The sequence below is a fragment of the Hetaerina americana genome, unplaced genomic scaffold (assembly GCF_022747635.1).
Source record: "Hetaerina americana unplaced genomic scaffold, ioHetAmer1.1.p SCAF_11, whole genome shotgun sequence".
NCBI lineage: Eukaryota > Metazoa > Arthropoda > Insecta > Odonata > Calopterygidae > Hetaerina > Hetaerina americana.
This window is the reverse complement of record NW_027286181.1, coordinates 18,343,948-18,357,263: the sequence shown is the minus strand read 5'-3', so window position 1 is coordinate 18,357,263 and position 13,316 is coordinate 18,343,948. Positions and strand designations below refer to the sequence as shown.

Here is a 13,316-nt window from a genome sequence, read left to right as displayed (position 1 = left end):
CCCATGGTGAGGACAAGCTGATATTAATCTCATTTTATCCTAGGATTTGTTCATTACTAAGTTTTAATGTTAATATTATAAATATATTATACAAGGATAATAAAAAAAATTATTATAGCTAACAATTTGTGAAGGCACACATTAATCAATTCTTAAAATGATCATTAGACTAATTGTTTGCCAGTGAATACCTTGAATTGAACAAAATGTTATGCTATATTTTTTCAGGAGGGAGCAGTTCTTTACATCAATCAGAAGTAACGCTACAGGTAGATTTTATGTTTCCAGGACAACATGGACAGCTGTGTTGTTTTTAGAGTTTTAATTAGCCTTAACGTTAACAGAGAACTTTGGTGGAAATTATAGAAAATCCCATCTTCTGATTGGGTGATCAGATAAACTAATATAACCATCAGATGTATTTAGATTATGGCTACAAAAATTTAATGCACACTTCATTGGATGTGGCATCTGAAAGTTAATTTGTGCAAAAAAATTTGAAATCGTCAAATCATCAAACACTGTTCCCTGAATGAAAATATATGCAAATACAGTTTTATAATTCAAAATTGAATGCATTGACCAATAACTTCTAATATAGCTTTAAATATATCTATATACCTTGTATTTCAGGCATGTACTTCTGATATTGATCAGTCTCACTACAAAATATGACAAAAGCCAGCCTCTTAAGAAGTTGAGCTCGTTGTTCATATTCTTGTTCCCTACTGGAAAACAAGCTTAAGGATCCACTTTGGGCCATGGAAACTCGAGCTGAAATGAATAAAATAATATTGGCAGTTAATTGACAATGAACATCCATGGACACCAAAACAATTATTAAAAAGCATTACTGAAAGTGACACGCAATCACTTGTAAATATTACCTCTTGATTCCTGCCATTTGGGATATTACCTAAAGCAACTGTAGAGCAAATTTGAAACTCATTTATACTAATAACATGATAATTGCAGGAAAAATTTTACTCTACCCATTAGTCCACCACCATAATAGCTGCTCTGAGGGTCCTATCAGTGACAGGAAGAGAAGTTCTGGACCATTAAGCTGCTGATGATGCCCATATTTAGATTATATATAATACATTACACATATATGCTCTAAAAAAGCACAATGAATGAGGAGGGGAGCCCTAGACAGCTGTTAGTATTGCATCAGCAGTAGAGTACCATAATTGAATGATTAAAACTAATGTTTTATGGTAAGTTTCATAGTATACTCTACAGTCTTAATTTATAATAATAATAATGTTCATTTGTCCACAGATTATATTTATAATACATACATAATATAATGTAGGGCATATCACTGTTTTAAGTCAAATATAAGAGAAGTATTTTTTTAAACAAACATGAAATTGGTAAACAAATGAAGGAAGAATGTCACACTGAAGAAAATTGGCATATAAATCTGAAGCAATCATCACTCCCCAAGAATTCTCGGATTGAATAAAATAGTGAGGTCTTCAAAAATTGCTTTACATTGATTTTGGCAAGATGCAACTAACCAATTACTTTGAATTCATCACCTGACTTGTTATTAAGCACCAAACCCAAGGAGTTTGGTCTCACCATGACTGTGCTCACACAACATACTATACTAGGCATTGATTACATCAAAAGCATATAAGTTTTTCCCCTAGCAAAATGTATTGAATATTTGTATTGAGCACTCATATTCTACAATTTCAAAATGTCAGTTTTAATATTTCTGAATCCTGTTATGTTAATCAAAATATCCTGTCCAATCCCTTAATGTGTAATCTTATTGCTTATTGACATAAAACTGCTAATATACGAGGGTGGGGTGTGGAGTTTCCAGCCTGACCTAGAGATGACGCCATCAAATCTAATATTTGGCTTGTATTTTATAATATCATATCTAACTAGTTTGCATATTAATTTTCAGGTCGATTGCTTTGTAGGTTTACATTTGAGAGCCGACTGAACAATATGCCTCGATTGCTCATATGAAAATGGAAAGTCAGAGAAGTGAGCAGTCATCAAAGACTTCTTTTTAAAAGGCCTAACACCACTTTAAATTAAAGAAGAACAGAATATCTCACTGCAAGACACTTCTCCATCATTTTCAACAGTTAGATATTGAATTTTTTGACTGACTGTCGCACGAGAGGTTTTTGAATTTTAGATAGGTCATACGAGCACTTCTGACGAACCACTTTCGCGACGCCCCGTTGAGGTCACAATTCCCGAAATGATTTAAATAAATCATATAAAATAAATATTTGGGCATGGAGAAGCTCTGTGCTAGGTGGATACTGCATTTCCTAACGTACGATCAAAAATTGACTCGGAAAACTGTTTTAATAAAAAAATTTGGCACTTCATAAGCAAAACCTCAGCTAAATTTTTCATTGATTTATAACAGTGGATGAAACTTGGATTAACCACTACACTCCTGAAAGTAAACAACAGTCAAAACAATGGATTCGACCAAGTGAACCAACTCCAAAGAACCCCAAAACAATTTTATCAGCGAATAGGGTTATAGCCACTGTTTTTTGAAATACAGAAGGAATTATTGTTATTGATTACCTGGAAAAGGGTTAGACCATCAGAGGTAAATACTGTGCGGAGTTATTGCTATGTTCAAAGGAAGAAGTGTAAATCAACGACCTCACATAGCGAAGAATAAAAATCATTTTTCACCATGACAACACATGTGCCCATTCATAAGTTTTTGTGATGGCTAAAATCTTTGAATTGTTCCCCCATCCCCAATATTCACCAGATTTAGCCCCCAGCGACTATCATGTTTCCTGAACTTAAAAAATGGCTCTGAGGTAAAAAATTTGACAGAAACGAGGAAATCATTGATGTTGTAAATGAGTTTTATGAGGGACTTGACGAATCGGATTATAAAAATGGTGTCACTGCATAAGGGCACAGTTATGAAAAATGCAATAACCTTGATGGAGATTATGTTGAAAATTATGGTGAAAATAAAATTTAAAAAGTTGTCTTTCTAAATCAGGTCAGAAACTTTTCACCCCACCCTCGTAAATCTTTTTAGGCCAGAAGAGTTGGACACATCACATCAATTGTCAATGGTGCAATTTACTTAGTTGGTAAACACATTAATATAAAATGTTGGCTTCATCATAGGGGAAAATTTAACATGCCAATGAATCATTGAAATGTGCATCCACTTTTTTCCATGTCCCTTATGTCAATAATATAGGCAACCATACTTATATTCCATCCATTTTTGGATAGACACGAGAACAGTTATTTCCTTCCTTCATACAATTAACAATATGATAACAGATAATGAAATTCACTATCAATATTTGCATCGATTGATCACATTAAATGGCACATATGTGTAGCAAAATATTTTTATTCTGAGATGAACAAAATTGAAGCATCTTTTGCGAAAGTAAACATGGGAACTCCGGGCATAATTTTCATTTTATGGATGAAAAGTGTAGTTCTCTTTCAACAAAAGTTTATAGCTAGAATATATTTTTATTTATTTACAGTTATTGCCAAAAAAAACCTGAGATATAGGTTTACTTTCAACAGGATGAAGTTCCAAAGCTGCAGTCATAACAACAGCTTACCTCAAATTTATTTTTTTCAAATAAAATATATTTGAGGAAAATAAATTTAAGTTAAAAACAAAACAGGTCAACTCTATTCCCTTAAGTCTATTATTTTCCACATGGTGAATCCATTGTAAAGAAAGGACACCAATACAGAGATATATACTTAGCATGTGCAACACCCATGAAACTTTCGTGAAGACATTTCATGAAAGTTTCACTCCTTTGCATTCCACTCCACTCCATTGCACTCCTTTTTCTTATAATCTATGACGATTCATAAAGCTAAAAAAAAAAAATGGATAAAACGCAGTCAATATGTTGATCTGACTTACCCATTAAATCACGGAATGTAGTTGTATCATGAGTCATTAAGTTGTCAATTATTGTATGCCAGTACATTAAAGCTTGGGGTGGCATTTTGAATAATGAGGGATCTAGCAGGAGATCAAAGGCATCTTTACGCCAAGCACGGCGCGTGTACTGATATCCACTGATGCTCGCCAACAACTGCGAACATGCTAAAAAACTGGCAGCATTCCTGGAGCTGTGAGAAAAATATTATATTATAAATGATTCTTGACATAGCTAATTGCATATTTTGTAGAATTAAAATCTATTCAAATGCTACCTCAAAATAATATAACACCTGCAAGTATATGAATTACCTATTTCATTCCATTTGTGTTGTAATCTCCATATATATTTGCATTCATACAAGTGCAAAAATAAGAGGCATCTCAAAGTGACCAACACTTTACTTGCAATTCTACGCACATTCTTCCCTGGAGAACATAACAAGTTACCAAAAAAACCCAACAAATATACAAATAGTAGTAGTAGTTTTAATGAGAGGCAACCAATAGCTCAGGTTATTGGCACCATTAGGGATGGACAGGAAAGGATGAAGGGTGGACGGAAACCCTGCATCTGCATTAGCCTGCTCTTAACGAAAGGCGCTAAGCAAAACGCAGCTTAACGTCCCATCCGACGGACATCATACTCAATCAAAGTGCCCTCCACAAAGCACCTCAAGGAGGGATCGGGACACTCTGAAAAATATCTGTCGCCACCAGGATTTGAACCCAGGTCCTCAGGATGAGAAGCCAGTACGTTAGCCACCACACCATCCCAATCCCCCACTAACAAATACATGCAAGATTAAATGCAAATATTAAATTTCAACAAATTAAAGCCAGGCATTAAATAAGACATAAATGTTATACCCAGTTTTAAATCATGCAGGAAAGAAATGAATTTAATGCAAAAGTTTTGTATGCATTAATGAACATTTCTAATAGTCCAAATTCCCGGCAGAGAATATAGGTGAAACAACTTCTGGTAGCAGGTATAGTAAACAAAACACAACAAATATGACAATTACCTATGATTTCTTAGGTATGGAGTTATGTTGTACATAACTCCAGTCAAGAGCGTTACAACCCTCTCCTTTTCTTGACTGCCGTAAGTAACATCTAGAAGAGGAGCAAGATATTCCGCTAGAACTAACTGTGCAGCCACACTGTGCCTCGCTGTTATTGAAACAGAGCCACTGATTACCGGCATACTACCATTGCCGTTGGACCCTTGAAAGTATTGAAAGAAATATGGAATTAGATTACAGTTTTTCACATGATTTCAAATTCCTAAACATTAAAAACACTTTGTCAACATAGTTCATCTGCAGGTGGGAATAGTAATTTAAAAAGCCTAGGAAAGTTATTCACAAAATAAATACTCTACAGAAATATACAGTAAAATATTTATGCGTCATATCATTGGGACCTTAGAAAAAAAATGATAAACATGACTCCAATAAATGAATTAAGCTCATATTTTCATGGACACATTTATTATATGAAATTATATTTTGACACTGATTTTATCGTTTTTCAAAGAGTAAATTCCATTTTCATTATTACTTTTAAAAAAAATTACAAATTTTCATTTGTGTAACATCACTTTTACCTCAAATCACATGCTTACGTCATACCCCACCCATAATGCAATACAAACCACATTATTGAGACAATAACTGTGAATGAAAGTAATAATTCCCCATCTCATCTACATTATTTTTATATTAAAATAGGTGATCATTAGCGAGAGCATATGAACCAGAGTACTTTGGAAGTGTTTTGGACCAAATACAAATCACATTATTGAGACAATAACTGTGAATGAAAGTAATAATTCCCCATCTCATCTACATTATTTTTATATTAAAATAGGTGATCATAAGCGAGAGCATATGAATCAGAGTACTTTGGAAGTGTTTTGGACCAAAATCATTCTAGTAGCAGGGATATAATATGAAGAATAGTGCTACGGAAAGAAGCTTTCATAAGGAGGAGGGAATAGATGGCATTGACATTGAATAAGGATTTTAAGAAACAGCTTGTCTAAACTTTAATATGGAGTGAAGTTTCGTACGGCGAGGAAGCATGGTCATTGAAGCAAGATGATAGATGTAGGCTTTGTAGGATTGGAGGGTAGGGTATTAGAGGGATTTGTAGGGCAGGATTGGTGGCTTTTGAAATGTGGCAGTGGAGAAGGATAGAAAAGTTAAAATGGACAGAAAGGAAAACAAATGAGAAAGTGCTAGGCATGGTAATAGGGGAGGTGAGAGGATTTTTGGGAGAAATCCTAAGGAGGCAGGAAGGATGAATGAAGAGCATTTTGATTAGTGATGGGATGTTGAAAATTGTGATGGAGGGGAGAACATTAGACAAGCGACGAAGGGGAAGGAATAGGTTAGGCATGTTGGACGGAATGAAGGAAGTATGTGGCAATTGAAGAGGAGCTTACTGTAGTGTTGGATGTTAATGGTTGTGTTTTGTTAGGAGATACAAGTAAATGAATAATTGTACAGTTTAATAGACTCTGTTTCTCTAAAACTTACCTTAACTGGTAGATTACCAATAATAATAATAGCAATCACCTAAAAGCTAAATATTGTAATTGTGACATGGAGGCCTTCATTTGATGGGTATGGCATAAGTATTGATATGGCATTTCAAAGAGGATACAGAATTAAATTTTATAAATTAAATCATATATGATACATTTTTATAAATTTTTAACAATAACTGTGCATCTATATTATAATTACTAATGGCAACTGGTGCTTCTCTTTTTCAACTACACGTGAAAACCCTTTAAAGGAGCTTTCTAAAAGTTCTCTTTTGATCATTAGAGCCAAAATAATTATAAGCTTTAGAGAATATTTAATAACTTAAGCTATTGAATGCAAATCATTCAAAGAAGAAATACGGTGGGAAGTATTTATCCTCCCTCAGGAAGATACCTCCAACACAGGGACTGATCTTTGCCGTGCTCAGAGTGACTGTTCTGATGAATATTTAAGGATATCAAGAGGGCTTACCTGGGGAGACATCTTTGGAATCTTTAGAAGTTTTGGACCCATTACTGACTGTGTCTTGATGCGCTTCTTCCTTCACAGTGAGATTCCTTCGAAGCCATGTTGTCTGCTCTAGGCAAGCACCTGCAACTTGGCCAACAACCTCTACCAACTGCGAAGTGAAAAGGTCCCATGATTAAAGAGTCAAATGACTAATTCTACCATCTGCTGGGAATGGTAACATTTATTCCAAAATTAAATGTAATGTTCATTCAAAAATTTTCCAAACTAAACCACTGTTAAAGTATCTCTCCAGCTGTATGGTTACATTAGATTCAAGTACTGTCCTGATTTAATTGTATGTTTTGTTTTGTGGTCACAGTTTACCACTCTACCCAAATATTTGAATGCACACAGCATGGTAGCAGTGGTGTTCATGCTTACTTCCATGAGAGCAGTGACTGGAGGTCAAAGGGTCCACCTTCCTGTGGAATTGTCTCTTATTTAAACATTTTAAATCATCTTCCTGCTGTGCTATAAAGAAGAACAAGCCATGAGCCTCCTGTATCATAAAAGTCTCCACTGATGATGTGTTCAGGAGAAAGCAAAATTTCAATGCAGTACATCGCTTGTTGCATGTCACCTATAGGCAAACCAAACATGTTTCAATATGAAGTGGTTGCTGCAGCTTCAATACTGCTGTCGAATCAATGTAAATTCTACCACAAATATATGACATGTTAAGCTGAAAATATTACATAAATAAAATTTTTCACAAGAAGTTACGAAAATAAAAAAAATTACAATCACTATTTATTCAACATTACTTGCTGAGATAAATGAGATCATATTTATATATATTCTGAATTTCAGGAATATAAATTTCAGGTTTTGATGGCACTGGAGAGCTATCCTGATGGTTCAAATATCATATAAATTCTAAGATTACGTAAATGTGGATTGAGTGTGAATTTTATATTTCATTGTACTTTTATGACTACAGATGATAATCTCTAATCATCCATAATTGCAAAATGAAGTTGGTGATTTTCTACCATTTCCTTGACAGCAGCGCAAAATGTACAAGTACCCTGTGTCATATTCATGCATGCATGAATGAATGCTTCCTCTAAGTAACAACTGGTTGCTGATTTTATTCCAATTTAATTTGTTCAACGACATCAATGAATAGCTGGGTCTCATGGTGCCATCTCGCTATTACTCAAATTTACTGAATTGTACCAGGAACTGTACCACAGACATATTATTGATCAAAAATGTATTGTTAACCATCAAAATGGGAAGTCCATTACTCAAAGAAGACCTTTATAATTTAAGCAACCCGAACCACAAAATACAAAACATATGAACATAAACACTAACATTCTCAAGTGCAGAATTTGTTACAAATAAATGTGAATTAAATAAATGCTGTCACATAGAAATTTTTTCGAAAACATTTTCATCATTAAAAATATTTATCTTCAGCAATGTAATGTGGGGAGGTGGTAATCTAATAGGTAGAGTATTGGATTGCAAATGGGAGGCCTCGGATTCGATTCCCGGACATGCCTCTCTGGGTACCCTCAGGTTCACCTAAGCTGTGTGATTTTTTGGGGACCAGAACTTCCTGGGAAACTACAGCTGGCACAGAGAAAGGACTTACCTTACGTGTGAGTTTCACATGCCATTGGGCTTAGTGACTGAAATCTACCATCAAACCAACCTTCGGGTTGACTACTGTGTTTATGATTTTTTTAAGCAATGTTATTAGAAACTATACATTAGCTTCTAATTACAGATAAACACTTTAAATTCTAATAACTAAGAGCTGATTATAAGGAGGAGAAGGGAAATGGTAGCCTAGATCATTTCTAACCTTGGCAGTGATATCCTGAAGTTCTTTCTGGTCTTTCTTCTCTGGCAGTGGAGATGCTCTCTGAACAAACTCATTAAGGAGGGCAAGAAGAAGAAAGTGAGCTGGGGGTGAGGAAGTGGATGAGGCAGAGCCTTCTCGTAACAGAACTGCCAGCGAGGACCATGAATCGACCAGCTGGCGAGCCGTTGTGCTCCTCCTCAAGTAGCAGTACAAGAATTCAAGCAGACTGACCTCAAGCACCAAACCCTGAAAATGTACATAAGATTATCATTTTGAGCACCACATCATGGTTGTAGATTAGATTATTCATAACGACATCTACAAGATAAGTTTTGTCCATATGAAAGGATTTATCCCACAAATTAATGTTGAAAAAAATAACAATGGTGGTTGTAAAGAAAATGCAATCCAAAATTTTTGTCAGTAAAATTTCAACTATACGCAAATTCATATTCAGAGATTATTACTCAATTCTCATCAAGTCATAAATTATTACCTGTGCTCCACTGGTAGTACTGCCTCCACCCACAACCACTGCAGGAGGCTGACGAAGGACACTGTTAACAGTCTGAACCAGCGTGTCAACTGGCATTGCTCGTATTGCACTCAGCAGACCAACCAATACTTCCTGCTCTCTGGAGGGTATGGGAAGAACCTATTTGGAATTAAACATTCAACAAGTTCATTATTTCATCCACTAAATGAGTTTCAACCACCTAATTATATGTACTTAAAATTCACCTGGTGGTCTAGAGCAGATAGTCTAAATGTTGAGAAGGGATTCGAGGAAAAAATTTCATTTTGAAAATAATGAAACATATCAGTAAGTAACAACAACAACATGTTTACAAACAAATTATAGTTCTAATATTATTGATAATATTATCTGCTAAAGATCCTTCTGTGATTTCATTGATGAAAGTTAACTAAACGGCACTATGATAACCATAAAAACATGATAATATTAGTGTTGAAGACAATAATTTTAAAAGCAGTAATGCCAAAATAAACTCAACAGCTATAATCCAAATGAATGAAACAATTCATAGTATACCTCAGTTACCAACAGTTGAAATGCACTTCCTTGAAATGCAAAGTCAGTTAAAATTTTAAATATATAAACCCTGAATATTTTACATGTTTTTGTGTAAGGTTAGCGGAACTGATAGAACATTTTCTGTTCCAGAACAATTATTATCAAGAAATACACAATTTTTAAGCGGGTCACAAGTTTTATAGCTGCCATTTGTATACATAATATGTTATTGACACATCATTTCCCCAACTCAGAATACAAAACAGGATATCTCAACCTTTTATATACCCTCCTAGATCATAAGGTTTTAAAGCGATTTAATGATGCTAAATAACTTTCAAGTCAGTCATGTATAAGGAGCAACATCATATAGTCATACATTTGCAATTGCTGACCTTGACAGCTCTTGCTGTTTCATTACCAATTTATTGATTTAGTTACACTGAACCTTTTGATTTTTAGAGTTTGATTGGGTGCTTATGGCTGAATTTACACCCATAAAGAAATCACACAAATGAGAAAAATGTGTCCCTGGAATAGCTAATTTAAAAAATGATATGTCAATGGCATAACTTTGATTGGAATGTATAATTCTTACTATGGACTCCTAACACAGGGTATTTAACCATTGGGAAAATCTGAGAAGTTCAATTTCATTGACCATTTCCCAACTCATTTCTTCTGACCTTGGAAACATGAAGCATTATACAAGGCAATTTTAATAAGTACGGTGTGGTTGTGGTTTTTGGTCTTTCTTCACGTGGGTGATGTGCGACCATGTGTAAATTCAGCTGCCCACTCTTTAACAGTTGACATTGAAGGAGCAAAGTCCCTGTACACTTTTGTCAACTTTGAATGAATTTCCTTACGGGTTAATCCAGCCAAAACAAAAAATGTTATGGCCAAATGAAATTTGGTATGATTAAGTTTTTAATTACATTTTAAATTGAAATTAAGTTTTTCCATTTTAACAAAAAAAACACAAAAATGTCTACTGCAACAATTCAGGTAAACAAACTACTTTAGAGAACAAGTTGAAACTAGTCTTACAAACTAATGACATGTGCACCCAGGCAGGAATCATAAATTTTCGCTGATTGGAACGCTATCGCTAGGTCAGCCTGAGAACTTTTCACATTACCCTTGTAGTATACCCTGCCTACTTTCATGCATCAAATATATATTTTAATTACTGTCAACTTTAATAGCACTATGATGTTACAGTGAATTCATTGTTTCATTCTTCCCATTGCATATGATGGCTCACATAACTTCTTTGATTTCTAGTATATTATCTTTTGGACTACATAAAAAATCATTATTATCTTCAGATCATGACATCCCTTTAAAATTCTTTTCCATCCATGCATTTCCATGGTCTCAATAGTCTTCAAATGTCATAAAATGTAATACCCCATGACAAATCACATTTAGCTTGACGAGTAATCACCTCACAGAAAAATGTGACAGTAATGGATATTTATCAATTGAAGTGTCCTGTAGAGACAGGCAGGACTAAAGAGTCATACATTTCAGATTAGGATACACTACTAAAATAAGATGTCTACCATCTTCCGGGACTACCGTTACCATGACTAATAGAAAAAAATTAGGATGATCAACAACAATGTTTTGGGAACAAATCCTGGTAATCGCGAAGAGAAAACGTAATAATACCTTGCATACATCATTATCCTTCTCATTATCAGCTTGCTTTCTTTCTTGCCATGCGATAGCAACCGCAGCCAGGAAGTGAGAGCCGTGATGAAGAGAAATAGGACTAAGAAATTCCAGGAGGTGCTGTCTCACCAACCGACGACGCCCAAGGACAAGCCCACAAGTACCCTCACCAATGCCAGGAAACTCTTCATTGCAGTGGTCATCCCTAAAAAGATATGCAATGAAATTTAAAATGTGGTATTCTTTTAATTACACATAATATTTATCAATAAATAGCTGAGGAATAAAAAGGGAAGGAGGAGAAGAGATAAGTCACGCATCACAAAGTATAGCAAGATGGAACCAGAATCTTAAGCAGGTAAACAGATATCATATCAAAGTCACAGCTGGGTAGAACCACCGTTAAGTCTCTTTACTGACTGAAGGGCCAGATGAAAAGGTGATGAATACTTACATATCACACGAGCATTTGGTGACAGCCTCCCACAAAGTGGACAAACTGGCAATGATACGAGGGAAATTGCACAAAACCGTTCTTCTCGCCGCTACTCTTGGGTCAGCCCCTTGGCCTTTTTCTCTCGTTCCATCCTATAAAATATTACCATTACTTAAACAAGGAAAAACTAATTAGACATATCCAAAATTTCTGAGAGCATAGTACAGCCAATACCTGAATTATGGAAAACCAGACAAATGACACATGATACCTACCAATGGTCTCCCAGAAATACCAATTAGTACAATTAATGATCAAATTATTAAAGTCATGCTGTAATTTTCATCACAAGAGATTCACTTTTTCCTCCAAAGAAGTTCACCAAAAGTAAATCTGCATTCATGAGAATTTAATAGACATTAAACATCTTTGAGAATCAAACACTCAAGAATTATGAGCAAGAAAATATCTCACTATTTTTTAAGCTTAATTTTCAGCATTGCTAAAACTCAAGGTTGATTTTCCACATGGTCTTAAATCTTATCCATCAAATTAATGCTGTAATTTCTGGCACATGTGATCCAGTTCTTGGTCAAAATCATATCACACTTTCCTTTTAGGCTCAAAGAGCACAGCAGTATATTCACTGTTCAACAGGAATCTTAGTCAGGTAACAAATATGAATTAAATACTATGTCAGAAAAATATCACATTTGTAACTTGGGGAGTGCCTTTCCTGGATGCCATTAGCTAATTGGGAAATATAGTAAGAGCAACCAACCCGAAGGAAAAGCAGAGCTCATTTTGTATTTAAGTTTCAGGCATGTTATATTCACATATTCAGAGTACAGCAGCCATTTCCTTTCATAGCAGTATGTAAAATTTGCTTAAATCTAAGGAGTGGATACTTTACAATTTGAAAGGCATCAAAATGTAAAATCCATCATACAGTCACAACAAAGGGAAAATAGCATAGTGTACAAAATCTTCAAATACCCAAGGTAAAGAAATATGATTGAAAATACAAAATATCACCAACTATGCTGGTAAGAAAGAACAAATGCATTAAAATAATAAACCACTTAGCAATCTTTGAAAGTTTTGCCATTCTTTCTGTAAATCTGCCAAATACAGTAAAACAAATTAATCTCTTAGATGAGATGGAAATTAGGATAGGCTTGAGAATTTCAACAGAAACATAATAAATTTAAAGTCAACTCCCAAAATTATAAAAAACAATGGGCAAACAGAGAAGGTTAAAAAACTTCAAAAATTAGGAGAAATAACACAAGAAAATGGTTTTAAAAACTCTGCTAGACAGGAAAGGATTCACAAAAAAG

The 13,316-nt window shown here is 34.6% G+C and overlaps 1 protein-coding gene across 3 annotated transcripts in view; it reads right to left on the bottom strand.

Annotated features, from left to right (window-relative positions):
- The window catches only part of LOC139700955 (protein DOP1 homolog), a 69,707-nt gene that overhangs the window by 25,871 nt on the left and 30,520 nt on the right, over window positions 1-13,316 (bottom strand). For all 3 annotated transcript variants that reach the window (XM_071599469.1, XM_071599470.1, XM_071599471.1), the window contains 8 exons: window positions 11,995-12,128; window positions 11,538-11,745; window positions 9,321-9,479; window positions 8,825-9,070; window positions 6,970-7,117; window positions 4,969-5,170; window positions 3,920-4,131; window positions 622-774 (listed from right to left, as the gene is read on the bottom strand). In XM_071599469.1, coding sequence (XP_071455570.1) covers window positions 622-774; window positions 3,920-4,131; window positions 4,969-5,170; window positions 6,970-7,117; window positions 8,825-9,070; window positions 9,321-9,479; window positions 11,538-11,745; window positions 11,995-12,128 — 1,462 coding nt within the window. The remainder of the gene's footprint in view (window positions 1-621; window positions 775-3,919; window positions 4,132-4,968; window positions 5,171-6,969; window positions 7,118-8,824; window positions 9,071-9,320; window positions 9,480-11,537; window positions 11,746-11,994; window positions 12,129-13,316) is intronic.